Here is an 18,021-nt window from a genome sequence, read left to right on the forward strand (position 1 = left end):
CAAATCATTTACGAGTCTTAAACTCTGAATTTTAAATGTCTAGTTTGTAATAAATTAGAGCGCCCTACTTTAAAATCTACTTTAAAACTGTACTTGTATGAGTTACACATAATTGATTACACACGATTAATTGATTGCCTGCAAATGTAATAACTGCATACAAAGATGAGCTGATGAGAGCCAATTCCAAAGTGTGAATGAAAGACCAGCCAGTTTTTAGTTAAAATATTAACTTCACACGGCAGTGATACTGATGTGTTTGCTATAAAGGGGTGAAGCTTTTCTTTTCTGTAGTTGTCAGTCTATGGTATTTTTAAGATGTAATGATCCACAATGTCCATTAGTGGGCGGTGTTGTAAGATTGTTTTTAAATGCAAACAACGAAGAAGAAGCGGTCAGCTGACTCAAGCTTGTCAGCAACTGGAAAGCAGCAGCTTCCTCTGCAGATGAAATAACTCTATGAAAGCAGATTTTAATATATATATGCGATATCCGCTTAAATTAAAGGTGTACCAGTATGAAAGGTTTATACTGCCGAGCCGGTGTGACTGATGCTGAGCCCAAGTTTGTTATTCAGGAAACGGTGAGTTTGTTTTGTCTCTCATGGTCTCACTGTGCAAGAGGAAGCCTTATGAGCCACATTTCATAGCAAAGCATCACAGGAGGGAAAAGAAAAGGGATTTCAGAGACGAGTGAAACCTCACTGTACCCTCCCACACCATCCGTCTGAAAAATAATTGGTTAGATTTGTAAATTACACAAACTGCCATTTTCAGGAAATCTAGATCACGTCTAAAAGCTTTCATTCACAAAACGTAGTAGTAATAATTAGCTTGGTTGACATGGTGTATTGTATGTGTTCAAAGAGACTGTGTGTGTGTGTGTATGATGGTTTAAAGCACTGTTTCTCAGCGTGTGTATCTCTGTGTGACCTGTTGTGTCTTTTTGTTTCTCTCCAGAGTCTCCCAGAGGTTTTAGGCAGCTATCAGGTCAGGGTTCAGGTAAAGGCATGTGGACTCAGCCCACTGGACCTCAAGGTATGATAAAAAAAAAAAAAAAAAAAAAAAAAAAAGAGATGATGTCAGAATTGATGTGAACACATGGTTTCCTGAAAATAATCAGACAGTAGAAGAGAAAGCTGCAGCCAAGAACAACAAAGAAAAAAAGTGACTTGTCAATCACTTCATATGAAAGACAGTCCAAAGAGAGGTGCTAAACTGGTCTTAAATGTGCACTCTGCACACCACTTAATGAATATATTACATTTTCCAATTATGTGTACAAAAAAAGATAAGAGCCAGAAGTCAGAATTAGGTTAACCGCCAATTAAGTTTTCTCATTATAAGGAATTTGCCTCGGTATATTGGTGCATAGCAAGAAACATAAATATAGGTATAGATATTTACACAACAGAGTATAAGGAGAATATCATAATCTAAAAAAAATACATTTTTATGTTTTTTAATATACATGCTAGATGAGCATGAAGACGGACACGTACTTTCAATAGTCTGCTACTCTGATTTTTGCACAGAAAAGTCAAATATTGCACCGATAAACGGATAATACACAGAATGAGTCAGATATTAAAGCACTGGGGCCTCCCAACTGTCATGCTTGAGGATGAGATGCAGGGCTATGGTGACGGCATCTATAGACCTTTTGACTCCGCAGGCAAATTGCAGAGGGTCCAGAAGAGGGTCAGTGATGGCTCAAAAAGCTAGCTCAAAATTATACCAAGCTTTGTTCAAAATAAAACATTTAAAAGTCATAAAAAGGATAAAAAGAGCCATTAAACCAGCAGCAAATTAAAAGTGATATTTAACTTCAAAATCTAAGTTAACCATTGCAAGTCGATTGAGGATTGGAGTTATATTTTAAAATAATTCAGATGCAGCATGTTGTATTGAAGTGCTTTGAAAATCTTATATAACCTTGTGTAGTCCATATACTGTATGTGTCCATATATGTATATATAATTGCATTTAAAGCTGCTGGTTAAGTAAATGTGTGACTTTAGTGATCACCGATGACTCCTCTTCCCTCTGCTCATCTGTCCTGCGCTCCAGTTGCTTAGAGACATCGGGATCCAGACAGATTTAATTCCTGTCGGCAGAGAGGTGGCCGGAGACGTCCTGCAAGGTTGTAAACACACAAAAGCAATACATGTGATTAGTAGTGATTTGACCCCACAGACATTCGGCAGTACTGCTTAAACTGGTTTGTTTGGTTTTTTTTTACCTGCAGTGGGCGACAAGGTCTCTTTCTTCCAGCCGGAGGATGAGGTTGTAGGTAGGATTGTTTTATTGATCTGATCTGATCAGATGCCCTCTGACTCTGATGAATGGTTGTTGGTGAAAGATGGAGCATGTGGTGGTTACTTTGTGGACACTGAAGAGTATGACTAGAATTTGTGGTGTTTCTCACCCCTCTTTATTATTCTACCATAAAAACATTTTCAGTTACAGATAAGGTGATTCCCAGCTGTCATGTCCAAATGAATGACAAGTTAAATTTGACCAAAGTTTTTAATATTTAACATTTTTAGATCTTATTCTAGTAAAACAAAGAAATCCCTCTTGACTCGTGAGTAGCACCAATATGAATTTAGCCTTTTAGCATGCAGTTTTGAATGCTTAATATTGTAACACATGCAGTGCTAATGGTGTCCATGTTACCCTCCATCCCTTTCAGGTGTTCTGCCTCTGGACTCTCCGTGCTCTGGACTCTGTGATGTCATTGACATAGACGAACACCTTTTAGGTAGCATGCATGCGCGCACACACACACACACATACCCAGACACACACACACTAACATAGGGTTGCATAATATACATTGTTCCTGCAGCAGGCAGCTTCCATTGTAATCACACACAAATTGTCTAAACACAGTCAAAGAACACATAATATTATTTTCTAAGGAAAGTCATCACTTTTTTCATTTTCATCTTGATTCAAAATCCTACTTTACCGTCTGTGTGATGAGTCAGCAAACAAAAAGCCAGCTCAGGTCGCCTCCCTTCATCTAAAAGGTCAAACTGTTCCAAGCTGCTCCGCTCTGCCCTCATCGACTACCGGCGCAGTGGTCTTCTGAAGCCTTTTGCCTGCACCTCATATACTTCAAAAAGGGAACTAAAGTGGAACGAGCAGTTTGAAAGAGGCAGCATCGTGTAAAAGCACCTCAAGTGCACAGACTGCTCCCCTCTTTCTCCTGTGCTATCTGCCTGAACTCATATTGAAGCCTCGAACAAGGAAAGCTGTTCTTGTAGGTGGCTGGAGAATCATTTGAAATCAGTATATTAAAGGGGAGTTCACCCCTTGAAAAACTGCATTTTCAGCACAGTACTCTGATTTAATACAGATATCACTCAGCTGCCTCAAAGCTAGAAATTGTGAGGCCATCAAGGCTGATGAACTCTGTAAGACTGATCCATGAAACGTGTATTTCTATTTGCAGTGCAGAAGCCCGAGAAGCTCAGCTCGGTGTGCATTGCCGGAGCCCTGCGTGACGGCCTCTGCGCTTACACTGCTCTGCACACATATGCTCGCATGGCGGCCGGACACTCACTCCTGGTCTTGGATGGAGCCAGCGTATGTAAAAATACCAAACAACTGGACGCCTTGGCGGCATAGAGGAGAAACACACTCACCATGTAACCACATCGTTCATCCAGGATGGTTTTAGCCCATCAAGGGACCTTTGTGTGTTTTTCTCCCTACGTCTCCTGTCGTTCTCTACTCTTAAAACTAATGAAGACAAAATGTTTCAGCATTTCATGAATACTAGCAAATGTCAGTGTGCATTCAGTGTATTGTTCCCACCTCCTCTCCCTCCTCAGTCTTTTGGCCTTATGTGCATCCAGTTGGCTTGTTACCACGGAGTGAAGGTCCTGACCACATCACACTCACCGCAAGAGCACACACTCCTGGAGCAGCTCCGGCCCAGCGTAGGTGCGTAGATATCAGTTATTATGGCTTCATATTTTTCACTGTATTTTATTTCTATTTCATTTTGAATTTTTGTTTTCAGTTCAGTCTGGTTTCATATAGTTTCCACAGTGGATTAGCTTGTTTCAGATCAGTTTAAATAGTTAATTTTAGTTTAGTTTTTACTAGTTTCAGTGTTTTGGATTTTGGAATTATAATATGGATGTTTGTCAGGGACAGATTTAAGAAGTTCATAATTTGTATTATAAAACAAAGACTAAACACATAGACTTTGTGAAGGCAGCTGACTTCTAGTCATCTTAATCTCGGTAAACAGATGCACCAACGCCTTCCCAGGCTGGTTGTGTTGACAAAATTGACAAAGACTTACAAAAACTAAAAAATGACTTACGACATTTCCTGTATATTTTTTTATTTTGCTGCAGTTAGTTTTGTAAGTACACAATATTGATTTAGTTTTCTTTTTTATTTCAGCTTTAGTGAACAATAACAACCATGATCGTGATGTCTTTAGTTCACTTTCCTCAACAGTCGGAAATGTTCTACTAAATCACAGTTTTTCTTTTCCGAACATCTCATGCTCCTTTGCTCCCCTTTCACCTCCTCCTCTTTTTTTTATTCCCTCTTTCCCGTCTTCGTCTGCTCTTTTCTCTCCTCCACTTTGTTTTTCCCCCAGGTGTTCAGGATCCTTTAGTAGGTGAGATCTTTTCTGTCTTTCTGTCTTTCTGACTGACTTACGTGCTTGCTTTTTCGCTGGTCTTCTCATTTCTGCAATAAATAGCTGTTGGACCAATAAATATGAGCTGTAAATTTAACATTCGTCAGTCTGAAGCCAGAGGGATTTATTTCACATATATCTCCACGTAAATATCACAGCCAGTTGTTGAGTCATGTAAACCCAATACAAGACCTTATTTTCTCTAAATAAATATTATAAAAGGGGAAACCTACTGCTACCATGTGGATGATATTGTAATTGCAACTCAAATGTAGTTTGTGTAGACAGTGGAATTGCAAACTGGCATTTGAGACTGGTATTCATACAGAAGATTTTTCAATTTTTAAACATAGTAAAGCAGATTGACTCGTGATATCATGTTGCTGTGCCTGTGTGTGAAGCCAAGGTTATTCCAGTGTATAACGGCTCAGCAGACCTGCTGCAAGTGGTTATGGAGGAGACAGGAGGACTGGGAGTGGATATAGTCATAGACTCTGGAGGTAAACACTGATTCTCTATTAACACCGATGAGCGTGTGTGTGTGTGTCACCTTGGCCTCACGCCTCTGAACTGCCCTGCTGATCAACCCAGATTCTTTTGAGATTTCACCAGAATATTTTCCTGTGTGTAGTACGTCTGCAGGAGGAAGAGGAGTCAGAGGAGACGAAGCTCCTTCCACACAAACACGACATCATCAGTGTGCTGGGTGTGGGGGGGCACTGGGTCACATCCCACAAAGACCTGCAGGTGAGTCAGCGTCAGACATAAAAGCTGCATTATGCAGTGATCACTTCATGTTTGTTCATTTAGAATCCCCCCTGCTTCCTTTAAAAAGATAAACAGAAGACATACGAGGCTAAAATGTGTTCCTATTAAACTAAAACACACATTTTATTTTCAAAAAAGTATTCTTGTCATAGAAGTTCAAAGTGAGGGTGTACCTGGTCAGTTAAGCGTGTTGTGTTCTTGTATTTTTACAGTTGGATCCTCCGGATTGCAGATTACTGTACTTAAAATCAGCTTCTGTGACTTTCCTCAACCCTGAAGTCTGGACGGCTTCATCAGCTCAGCAGGGAAGATTCCTCCGTATCCTGTGCTCACAGTGCGTGGTCTAAAACACACGATAAGGCAGTTACTGCACTCCACTGTACTGTACACTTCCTCCTTAACAGCCTTGTGTCAGATATTCTGAAGGACATGATGGAGAAGATGTCTGCCGGAGTACTCAGGTACCTCACACACATCACACAAAGGCCACTTAGGGTTACATCAAAGCTCAAGTGGGTAGGTTTATCCATGCGTAGATACTGCTGTCAGACTGATTCATTATACTGAACACACAAATTCAGCTATGTAGAAAAGTAATGAATAGATGGAAATTAAATTTGATCAAACTCAAACTTGAATTCATTTCTCAGTGGAAATGCTCCCTTGCCTAAAGGTTAGGCTAAATCACAAAACAGAGATCTTTCTCATCTCTTTGGTGTATATACATACATGTATATGCAGGTAAACATTACTGAGTCAATTCAGTTTTATTTATACAGCCCAATATCAAAGATCACGTATTTGCCTCTGGGAGCTTCACATTGGTACGACACCCTCTAACATTAGACGCTCTACATGATCATTTTTCTGAGTGACCTCTTTCTGCCACTCAATAAGGAAGTTTCCTATTGCAGTATTAATTCTAGAGGAGGTAGGAAACTGTACAGGTAAAAACTGTATCCTGTCTCACATCTTTTTTTGTCCTCTATCTACCCTCTGCAAGTCATCAATTTAAAGAAACACTCCCCTGTATTATTTTAGTGTCCAATAGTGCTGCCAAATCTGATTTTAAGACCCGACACAGTTCATATCATTTGTCGCTGCAGACATTTCAACTTGTCACATTAGCTCCATCAAAACTACAAGCACAAAATAAGTAAGTTACAGTCCACTGTTTAAGATGCGCAGTGTAACCTACTTAAATGTAATCTGTTGGTCTGCCTGTCTGTTGGGTTTCAATCTGTCTCTCCAGACCTCAGCCCGAGGAGGCGGTCCCTCTCTATGAAGCCACAGTTGCCATGGAGACTGTCCAGCGTCACCAAAAGAAAAAGGCGGTTGTTCAACTCTGATCAAAACGCTAAGACGTTAACAGCCACTATAGCAAGTGAGGAATCACAACCAGTGATTGTTTTCATGCATCATGAGGATCTGAGGCAGACATCATGAACCCGTTGTCTCCCTGGCCTGAAATACACTCATACCAACACTGGTGGTTAGAGCCTCCTGTTCAGACCTGCTTAGCTTTAACCTGACCACATTCAAACAGTTTTAAGATTTTATGTCTAACTTCAGATTATGTAGGATTTCATGTGGTTTTCATTCTGCAACCTACAATAAATCCTGCCCTGTCATTGCTCGTTACTTAAGGTTTCTTTATGAATCCACACAGTTTCATTTGACTCAGCAAATAACAAATTTTATCAAGAAAATATGACTGGAAGCCTGGTGATTCATGGAGGAAGTTGCTTTTATTTTTAAGTCATCCAACTTCAACAGGAACTGTAATTGATGTGGTTTTCATAAAACGTGTTGTGTAATGTTGCAGCTTTTGTCTTCTGAACTTTGTAATTACTTGAGTCTCAAGCTCGTGAGTGATCAGGAGCTGCACTGTAGCTTTTAATGAGAAAATAAATAAGACAATGTAACTGATTTGTCTGACACATCTTACTGACACATCTGCTCCTCTGTCAGTTCTAATGCGTGTTTGTCCTCTCTAATCCATTTCCTCATCATACTCTTTTACATGAGTACAGAGGGTTACCAGATGAGCTTGTTTCCAGTCATTTGGCTCAAATGATGGTGGTGACGAGAGCGTCACTCTCCTGCTCATCATAACAGAGCAGATGCTCTTTCGGCACAGCTGGACTCGAACCTCGAATCCTGCTGCCTTTGTCAGCCATACTGGAGACTGACAGGAACATGGAGTCTGTCCAGCATCACCAGTTCTGCCGCTGGCCTTGCTTCTTGTAGCAACCGACAGGCCCGGAGCACCAATCGGATGTCAGCATCAGGTTGGCATGACAACAGTTCCTCTGGTTGTGCCCTCTAGTGCCTCAAGGCAGTTTCCCAGGATGCACCTCTCCTCCTGTCGCAGTGACTTTACCACATCTAGCTGCTCCCTGACTGACTGCTCACACTGCTGCAGGAGGTGGGAGATCTAAACACACACAGTACATAAAAGAAATAATAATAATAAAAATATATACCAGGTCATGTGATGCACTGCTGGAAAATAGTTTGGGTGGAGAATGTGTGGACGGACACGCACCCTCTCCAGAGCTGTGTGTGTGTCTTGTAGCAATCGCAGACAGAGAGTCTTGGCTGTCTGGACGCTCCACTCCTCTCTGTCCTCACACACCACGTGGCCGAGCAACACTGCCTTCCAGTGGTGGCTACGAAAATAAACACACACCTCTAATAAATCATTTATATCCATAAACACTGACAAACTGATCAATTAAAGGGGTACGAAAATAGATTTTAAGGCAACATAAGCGAGTGGAGCTTCCCTTTATATACAGATATAGATAAAGAAATCAATGTGTGTGTGAGTGTGTAGTCTTACTATAATGCTTGTGGCAGGGACAACACTCTGAGAGCCGTCATCAGCCTCCAACTGGGACCTTCACTAGACACAGTGAGATTACTGACAAAGACAAATAGGGAGTTATAAAGATGCATCAAACTGAAGACATCATCTCTGCGTGCAATGCTGAGATAATGACTGTACACAGGGGGGAAACTGCCGCTGCTGTTCCTTTAACGTCCCTTCGGATTCCTCTTTTAACAATGTCATAATAATAATAATGTAATATAATGATATAATAGTAGAACTGTTACAACAGTTTGCATGAAAGGAACAGTGACGATGCAAATGGCAGTCTTACTGAAGGAAGTTGTTCTCTCTAAGAAACTTCATCTTCTGATCCAAACTCCTGTCGCCTCTTAAAACGTCCCTGAGGAGATCTGCAGGACCCAAATGAAATATACAAGTATAAATGTAAACTTCAAATTACAAGCTACATTTTTAGGGTGTGGCATTGGGAATACAAAACAAGGTAAAATAATTCTCTTTTACTGTGTTGAAATTACAACATTTTGCTCTTTAACTTTGTGATTTACGACATTACTTAACAGACATTAATCTGTGTTGCCTTCAACTCAATCTGGAGCTGTTTCAGAGACAAGGCCGATGAGTGCAGTTCACCTGTGTCCACATAGACCACACAGTGGGGGTTGCCGGGGGCGACAAATCCATACTCTAGCATCAGGCGCTGGTTATCATGGGAACCGTAGTTAATGAACGCCTGCTGGTAGCGGAGTGTCCCAGAAACGCTCCGGATTTCATAGCATCTTGTGACCTCATTGAAACTAGCTTTTACCTATAAAAACACAAGTTTTTGATGAGATTTGTGAAAACTCGTTATTGGTTCAGGACTCAGGACGCATAACAAGACATGTGTTTTGTAAATGAATAAAAAAACACACTCAGTAATACATAATCTGCATTATCTCCTGTAGCCTTTATGTGCTGAAGTTTACCTGGACATCAGGCCGGTGGTTGAGCAGGTCCAGAAAGGGAGCTAAAGCATAAACGTCCTGTCCAAACAGGAAGTTGTTGGCTGGGTGGGTCATGAAAACAGAGCGTGTGTTGACACTGCACCACGCCCACCTGGAGGAGAGGGGTAACAGCTCATTGACCTCACAGACAAACAGTCCAACAAATTGTGACGTCTGAATTCTCTTATTTATTTCATACCAAAATAAAGAAAACACCACTGAAAAAAGTTCTGCTTCTTGAAACTGCATTTGACTAAAATGTTCAAATACAAAACCTTTGCGCTGCTGTTTATGGCAAGGCTTATATTTAACTCTTGCGTGTATGTAGCTTGTGTACCTCAATGCTTCATATGTCAACACCTCCTCCACTGGCTGACTCAGGCTTGGCTGCAGGGTTCTGGATCAAAAATCAATTACTTACATTATTGACATTGTACACATAAGGAAGATGATGAGGTCACTTGTATTTATGTCTACTCAAAAAAGAATTACATGTATTTCAATTACCAGGTTTATACTTGAATATTGAAACAGCTTTAAAGAGCATAAGACACTATCATCTAAATGCAAAGATTTAGTGTGTCTCAGTATCTTTCTGCAAGTGGTGTTACTCAATGTGTAGGTAAACTTTGCCCTGGTAATTCCAATCCGAACACACCCTTGCACATAACCGGAATAACAGTGTCAGTGTCGCGTCTGCCAGACTCACCTGAAAAAGTCTTGATTAAAAGAGTAGATTTCTCGCACCGCCTCCCTTTGCTCTAAAGCTCGTCTCCGCATGCTGGCAGGCAGAGCAGCCATGACGTCATCGGTGAAATAGGCGGGGCAGGTGTAAGTGGTGGGGAGCACGTTGATGTAGGGGAACCAATCGGAGGCCTCTCCTCGGTGCCGCTCACACACCAGGAAGACGCAGAGCGCCAGCAGGGGAGAGAGGCGGGCCCTCCAGCTGGATGGACAAAAATAATCACTCTTGGCCTATCAACTATGTGCCTGTGCGCATATTTACAATGTTATTAAATTTACTATATGACTCTTTTTTACCTTCCTCTTTAGCTATAATTCAATTCAGTAACAGAGAAGTACACCTTTAATCATATCCCGATGACCCATTGGAGCTTTAACAAAGTAGTAGTTATTGCAGGGCTGTTATAATGGATTGCATCAGATTTTACAGTTTGATACTCCACCCCCAGCTGGATCTGGCAATGGAGAGGCTGATACTTGTGCATATTCTAATAATTTACATTGTTTCACATACATATGTACGTGTGCGTGTACCTCTTGATATACTGTCCCAGGTAACTGTCCAGCACAGTTGAGGTTGTAAGAAGGCAGGACTCTGGCAGAGAAATGACCAGTTGGCCAGGCTGACAGAGGAACGGAGAGAAAGATTGAAACACATAAAAAACAAGAGAAAAACTGGAGATAAAAAAAAGAATGAATGAAAAAAAACTTCTTAGTTTTTCCACTTGTTAGTGGATTGTTTTGCCCCAGGCTATTTAGATATCATCATTATTATTGAAATAATTACTAGCTAAAGAAACTGTACAGTTTATAGTCACATGCACTGATGCGTGTTAGCCGACTTACCTTTATGGTCTTGAGAGTTTGCAGACCTCTGCCTGTGTCTGGATTAGGAGGACACACGCGCACACACACACACACACGCACACGCGCGCACACACACACACGCACACACAAGTCTTTGTCAATCATGGGATGTGCAACTAATTGTTGTAAAAGAAGGTATTTTTAAACCTCGGCCCTATTTATACATACTTTGGTGTCTAAATGACGAGTAGGTTAAAAAAAATCTGCTCCAGTAGATCACCTCAACCACAAGCTGCCACATAAGCTTTGGGGCAAGTGCACCCGATCAAAGTACGTCCACTAAAACTGTTTGTTTTTGCCAATGACAGATAGCAAGACATCTGACATACTGTCTGTATGTGTGAACAAACCTACTAACGCAAAGAAATACATCACATATGAGCCCTGAGGTTGACCAGGTAGATTGGTGTTGTACTGTAGAGAGTGGTAGGACTCCAGAGTCGTACCAGTGAAGAGAGCCGGCTGCAGCAGCGATGAGGTGAATCCTCGCTGGTGAAGAAACTTCATCAGTCTCACATACTGTGGCTGGTGACACAGAGAGACTGAAGGAACAGAGAGAAACTGATGAAGTGACGCCGGTCTGTGCCAAGACAGCTTACAGCAGTCAGACGTTATTAGAAAGTAACAATACAGCAGCAGAAGGGTCCATACCTGACTGAACAACACTTTCCTGTTTCTGCCTCCTCTTCCTCGCAGCTCTTCCAAACCGCCGGCTGTTATCTCTCATGACCCCACCTGGACCTGTGACACCTCGTAGTGGACACACACACACACACACACACACACACACACACACACACACACACAAAGACTAAACACACTTCCCTTGGTTCCCGTGGTTTGACGCTCTAGTTGTCAAACCAACCACACAATATTCACAACTTCTCTACAACATTTGCTGAATTGCTGAGGTTGTAGAGCTGAAATTAATTATTTCACGTGCTTATCCTCTGATAACTGTCGACACAACACATATAAATGTCCCCAAACATGCAAGAAGGATCCGACTCACTCATTTGCTTACAAATCATGTATGCTTTTTTTATTTACACTCCTTGGCATTTTATTAGGTATATCTAGTTAAAACTGATGCAACAGTGCAAAAATACCTCTCCCATGAAGGCCATAATGATTAGTTTTTGTTTGGATGCATTCTCTTAAATAAAATTCACCCATAATATGGTTATTTTGGAGGCTGTACTTTGTGGTGCAGGGAACTTAAGTTGCATCATGCTAAGAGGTGTTTCTAACATTATGTCCAGCCCATTTGTATCAAAAAGGGGAGTAAATAACAGAAACATCTCTCAGTATAAGGCCACACTATTACACAGGGTCCTAACCATCCACCAGGGTCAATCAACTCCTCTGTAAATTTGTTTTCACGATGAATTTATAGCAGTTAATGACTTTAAAACAAACCATGATAAATCACTGTTGTGTGTTGACACTACAACCAGTGTAACAACCAAACACTACCTCCCGTACATGCAGTGCCAATCGCACCAAAGTGCACTCATCAAGTTAAACGATGGCTACATACATTACATTACATACATGCAGAGCTAAAAACTAAATACCTTAAAATTATCTTCATCTGTGTCACGTCTCGATCCTGCACGGCGGAGCCGAGCCCACGTGGTTATGATGTTTTTCCGGGTATGCGCAGTGACACTGCGCCGCACTTCCCTCCCTTTTTCCTCCCATTTTCCTGCACATCGCTTCATTCCTCTGCGCAGCTTCAACACCTTCGGCCCCAGCCACACTTCAAGACCAGCTGAGAGTAAGAAGACTCCATTTCACCTCCTAGTGAGACAGTTTGCAGCCTGCCAATATTAAAATGTCTATTTTTTCCTCTGCGTGTGTTTGAAAAGGTGCTGGTGGAACTGAAAAATGCTCATTTCTGCCAGTCAGCGTTATGTAACGCAAAACAATGATCGGAAAGCAGGCGACAGGTCATCTACAGAGCCACATGCATGAAGGATTATGAAAGCTAACTTGATATGTAAACTCAGTTAAGGTTATTTAAGCTTAGTTTCGCGCCCTGGTTGCAATAATCATGCTGCGTAAAACCAGTTTCCATGTAGTTTCGATTCAGGGCAAAAGTTCAGAACTCATGACATGAGTGTCCACTTGTTTTGTGCACTTTGTAATTGTATTTTACTTTATTGGCTTTTTGGTTGGTTTTTCCTTTTCAAGTTGAAACCGTAGATAAACTACAAGTCACTCGCTACTGTCTTGCTTCCACTTATATTCTTTAGATTATGTTAGATAAGTTAAAGAAGAACTCTCTCGGCTCTCTGTGTGAAATTGTCACAATGACTCAGCAAATCTGATCTCTTGTCAGTCTTCTCTTTCATGGCTGATAACACGACTGACTGACTGTCTATGGTGACAGGGTTGAGAAAGAGCCTGGCTTGTCAGGACTGAAAACTGTGTGTGTGTGTGTGTGTGTGTGTGTGTGTGCGTGTGTTTTCTACTGAATATTTAATGAGTGAGTTCACACACTGATGTCTCCCTGTGGACAGACATGTCGACCAGGGTTGCTGTGGTAACGGGCAGTAACAAGGGCATCGGCCTGGCCATCGTCCAAGCTCTCTGCAAGCAGTTCCAAGGAGACGTGTACCTCACCGCCAGAGACGTGTAGGTGGCCCAGACCAGGCTGATGTACAGGCTCAAACTTACTTCAGTATCATAAAAAAAACCCCAAACTTTGTTCTCTTCTTGCAGCGGCCGTGGTCAGGAAGCGGTGAACTCTCTGGCCTCGGACGGACTGAAGGCCATGTTTCACCAGCTGGACATCAACGACCTGAACAGCATCACCACAGCTGCAGCTTTCTTTAAAGACAAGTATGGAGGAGTGGACGTGCTCATCAATAATGCTGGAATTGCATTCAAAGGTAGGATTACAGTGATGCATCCAGATTTATTATACGACACTGGAGCCATGTACACAGTCCGAGTGTTAATTATTATTATGTTAATATTACTTCTGTGACTTCTCAGACGTTGAATACTGGGACAAAAGTAGCATCAATCTGTAGTTTGATACCAGAAATGTCATTGAGATCATACAGTAGTTTAATTTGACCCATAATTACTATTAGGAAAAGTTGGTGTTTTAGTCGAAGCATAATTAAAATTCCAATTCCAATGATGATGATAAAATTTCTATTTATTACAATTATTCATCAAACTATTCTACCTCAGAAACCCGTGCGTCTCAGGAGCGCCAGATGTGTGTGTGTGGGGGGGTGTCTCAACAGCTGCGGGCGGGGGGGGGGGCGCCAATCGGGGATGCAAATTATTACCGGCAGCCCCTCCAGCAGCTGGCGCTCTAGGCGACCGCCTAATTTCACCTGGTGGGCCAGGTATTATTGGCGGCGGGCCAATCTTGGCCCGCGGGCTGCTAGTTGCCGACCACTGGACACTAGATACAAAGCAGAGATGATGCACCCAATACGTGAAGTTGATTGTATATTTAATTTATTTGTTACATACTTGGATGCTTTTATCTATCCCATTTTTCAGCCTCGATTGACTGATTCGCTCATCGAGGTGACGAATGGCAGAAAATGACTCTCAACTGTCTTGTTGTCCTCAGTGGCAGACACAGCTCCGTTTGCAGTCCAGGCCGAGGTGACCCTCAAGACAAACTTCTTCGCCACCAGAGACATGCTGACTCACTTCCTGCCGCTCATCAAAGCTGGAGGTAGTGAAAGCGTGGCTCAGTGCACGGCCTACTTTACTGAGCTTAAGCTTTTTGGAGGCAGTGAGCGACTTCAAACATTGTTTGTGTTTTAGGCCGCGTGGTGAATGTCTCCAGCTTTGTCGGCGTCCGCACTCTGAACCTGTGCAGCCCAGCCTTGCAGCAGCGTTTCCGCAGTGAGGACATCACAGAGGAGGAGCTGGTGGGACTGATGGAGCGATTTGTGGAGGAGGCCAAGAGGGGCGAGCACAAGCAAGGCGGCTGGCCTGATACGGCGTACGGCATGTCCAAGACCGGACTGACGGTACGAGCCATCAGTCCGTCTCCCAGTATTTCATCTGTCATCTCATCTGTGGAAATCAAGAGTGAATTTGCAAGACATGAAGGCCCCATATTCTGCTCATTTTCAAGTTCTTACTTGTGTTTGGAGGTCCTACTAGAGCAAGTTTACGTGGTTTAATGTGTTTTCTCATAGCAGTCATGGCTGCTGCAGCTGTTTTCAGCCTCTGTCTGCGCGCTCCGCTTTAGAAGAACAGAACAATCTGCTGCTTCACTCTTGCCTTCCACATCCATTGATGTTGAAAAGACATTAAAAAGTGCATTTTACATAATATGGGACCTCTTCAAATGTAAAAAATACAGAGGACATTTGTTGACATTTATACTCCCATCAGTCAATCATCAATCAGTCAATCTGACGCCAAAGAGTAGAAAATTTGAAATGCTTCTCTATCGCTGTAGCTCCATTCATAGAAACATTGAGTATTCATTTGTGTGTGTGTGTGTGTGTGTGTCTTTAGACCCTGTCTATGATCCAGGCTCGGCGTCTGTCCAAGGAGAGACCGAATGACGGGGTAATCACTGACATATAACAACTTCTAATCAAACTACAAATAAGAACCATCTCTTCTCTTCTTTTAGACCACTTTGTTCTACATAGTACCTTGTTAAAGGATGCAGAAATAATTTTCTTGCGCTGGTCTATAGTTGCACGTTCATTTTTATTCTACTGTTCAAACTATCACATTCTATCTCCTATTTGACTTTGTTTTAAACCTTTTAAACCCAATGTATGTGGTTTCTTTGCGATATTTTTCTATATTTCCTAATATATATATTATATTCCTTACTTGAATGGCCTTATTCAAGGTTGAGCAGTGTGATACATACACATTTCTCTTTGCTTTGCTTAAAAGACACTCTTATTATAAACACAGGGAGGTTGGAAGTGTCATTAGAAACAATTTACAAGTGAAGGGTCTTATCCCCTGAAACATGTGTTTGTTAGTTTTCTGGTTTTGTGCTCAGTAAAAGCGTCACTGCTTACGTGTATGTTTGTGCCTTCAGATCTTGCTGAATGCCTGCTGTCCAGGCTGGGTGCGCACCGACATGGCTGGTCCCAAAGCACCTAAGTCACCAGACGAGGGCGCTATCACCCCAGTCTACCTGGCACTGCTGCCTCCCGGGACCACAGAGCCGCATGGAAAGTTTGTTTCTGATAAAGAAGTTCAGGTGTGGTGAAAAGGTTAAAGGGACCTGAAATTGCTGGAAATTACATGTGCCATGGTGTGTGTGTGTGTGTGAGAGAGAGTGAATTGCAGAAAATGTGTCAAAACTTTGATACATGTGTGCATTTTGATGATGGTGGACATTAAAAGAAAATTACGCGTGCCTGTGTGTGTGTGCATGAATCAATCGGCATAGGTGCTTGCAAATTGCTGATGTTTTTGATAACACTTCATTTCCACTTTGCCTTTGCAAGTATACAAGTATAAACATTTTTATATCTTTTACATGGAAGAAGGAAAACTTGCCTTAACTGGATGAAACTTAATTGTTTTGAAATCAAAGAAAATGAAATTCATATCTGGCAAGAAATTGTTTTGCGCACAGTAGGCTGCTTCATGTCAAGAACAATAAAGGAACTTCAAAATCAGAAATACTTTGTCAAACTGTTCATTAACAAGGACAAAATTAGAACAGGACAACACTGAATGGGACAGAATAACCTCTAAATCTACACAGTGAAATTATATTTTGATTTTATAAAGTAAAGTCATGATGTACATATAAAATGACGTTGTTCAGAAAGTCTGAGGTCTCCCAGGAGGCATTCTGGGATGTGAGTTGTAACAACAATCAGGGGAGAGACAAACACGAAGCTACTTCTTCTCTGACTGAGGGAGTCATCCACCCTCTTCCTCTGGCACACTGAATATATTCGTTCTTTGGAAACTTTTATTGTATTCTTAATTTTTGTGTGAACAATGTTGGCATGAGAAATGGGTCCCAAGGACAGGCCCTTGCAGTGACACCTGGTGGTCAAGGTGGGAACGTCATCAGATTTTTGTATTATAACCTTCGTGTTGAAAGCACACAATGTGATGTTACATGTGCACGGGGGATTGTCGGATGCGTCCAGTTTCCGTAAGCACGTCACAGATGTGAAGGTCAAGTCACATGTAGGCTGCCTTTGATTTGCAGTCTAACGTTTAACAATGTAGTGTGGGCCTAGTAATTCTAATTTATGAACACATCATGGAGAGAGATATAACAACACGCAGCCAACGGTAGATGACAGTCTCCCTGAAGAAACATTAACAGAGCTGACACACGTGTGTTTATGTGGTTTAGTGAGGGTGATCTACTGTGGGCAGAGCACACACTGTAAAGCCAGGCTGCTTCTCAGGCTGCTGCCAAGGAGAGACTGAATGAATCACTGACATATAACAGCTCTTAATCAAACAACAAGCAATCTTAGCTTCTTTTTAATCACTTTGTTCAGCACAGTAGCATGTTAAAAGATGCAGGAATGATGTTTAATGTACTTCATATCATGTACATTTTTATTATTTATTGTCTAAAATTAATTATTGATTAAGTGTTTCTGAGTGTCTGGTTCACATGGCATTACATGTAAATTTGATTTTCCTTAAATATTTAAACTCTACAATGCATTAATTCTCAAAGATCTTGTATTTGTAGCCTTATTTATAATTCAGCCTGTGATTTTATGAACCAGCTACTGAGATCATGAGGTCAAAGACGCACAGCAAAACCTTGTCAACCCGAGAATTTTTTCCTAGCCACCCAACAAAGTCTGTTAAAATGTTCAGAGTATAAAAAAAGTAAGCTGTTCAATTATATTTCCTAAAAACTATGTACTGACTATGGTTTAAAGTATGTTTCAAAGCCTCTTTTCATTTTAAGTCATTTATATTTTAGCTTAAGAATTAAGATTTTCTCATCTTAAATGTATCCCATCCTGCCTCAGAGCATCCACCTTGGCCATAAGCCTCCAAATTCCCCTAAATGTTAGGATGTGACCTTGGTCTGCTTAACTGCAGCTACAGCCCTGCTTTCATTCCTCCTATTTCTTTGCAAGCTCAAAGAAAAAAAAAAAAACAAAAGATCAATTTTACCAATTT

General features: G+C 41.5%; 3 protein-coding genes across 4 annotated transcripts; 2 read left to right on the plus strand and 1 right to left on the minus strand.

Annotated features, from left to right (window-relative positions):
• The first annotated feature begins 414 nt into the window (after positions 1-414).
• cryzl1 (crystallin, zeta (quinone reductase)-like 1) lies at positions 415-7,365 on the plus strand. 2 transcript variants are annotated; one of them, XM_070840623.1, is made up of 13 exons: positions 415-583; positions 960-1,037; positions 2,070-2,142; positions 2,248-2,292; positions 2,695-2,763; positions 3,460-3,593; positions 3,842-3,953; positions 4,627-4,647; positions 5,070-5,168; positions 5,300-5,415; positions 5,649-5,754; positions 5,852-5,897; positions 6,689-7,365. In XM_070840623.1, the coding sequence occupies exons 1-13, from the start codon at positions 518-520 to the stop codon at positions 6,783-6,785; spliced, it is 1,062 nt and encodes a 353-aa protein (XP_070696724.1). In that variant the 5' UTR covers positions 415-517; the 3' UTR covers positions 6,786-7,365. The 2 variants fall into 2 exon arrangements, with proteins under 2 accessions (XP_070696724.1, XP_070696725.1); XM_070840624.1 differs by lacking the exon at positions 4,627-4,647.
• Position 7,366: 1 nt separating this feature from the next.
• On the minus strand, positions 7,367-12,533 carry setd4 (SET domain containing 4). Its single transcript, XM_070840620.1, has 13 exons — positions 12,465-12,533; positions 11,539-11,637; positions 11,334-11,429; positions 10,867-10,904; positions 10,555-10,643; positions 9,986-10,222; positions 9,614-9,673; positions 9,259-9,388; positions 8,924-9,098; positions 8,604-8,682; positions 8,282-8,362; positions 7,985-8,108; positions 7,367-7,873 (listed from the first exon to the last, which is right to left on the minus strand). The coding sequence occupies exons 2-13, from the start codon at positions 11,612-11,614 to the stop codon at positions 7,724-7,726; spliced, it is 1,335 nt and encodes a 444-aa protein (XP_070696721.1). The 5' UTR covers positions 11,615-11,637; positions 12,465-12,533; the 3' UTR covers positions 7,367-7,723.
• A 41-nt stretch (positions 12,534-12,574) lies between these two features.
• On the plus strand, positions 12,575-16,533 carry cbr1 (carbonyl reductase 1). The gene is made up of 7 exons (XM_070840625.1): positions 12,575-12,667; positions 13,413-13,527; positions 13,615-13,784; positions 14,489-14,596; positions 14,689-14,897; positions 15,394-15,447; positions 15,941-16,533. The coding sequence occupies exons 2-7, from the start codon at positions 13,415-13,417 to the stop codon at positions 16,112-16,114; spliced, it is 828 nt and encodes a 275-aa protein (XP_070696726.1). The 5' UTR covers positions 12,575-12,667; positions 13,413-13,414; the 3' UTR covers positions 16,115-16,533.
• Positions 16,534-18,021: the final 1,488 nt, after the last annotated feature.

Source organism: Pempheris klunzingeri, chromosome 12 (assembly GCF_042242105.1).
Source record: "Pempheris klunzingeri isolate RE-2024b chromosome 12, fPemKlu1.hap1, whole genome shotgun sequence".
In the NCBI taxonomy this organism is placed as follows: domain Eukaryota; kingdom Metazoa; phylum Chordata; class Actinopteri; order Acropomatiformes; family Pempheridae; genus Pempheris; species Pempheris klunzingeri.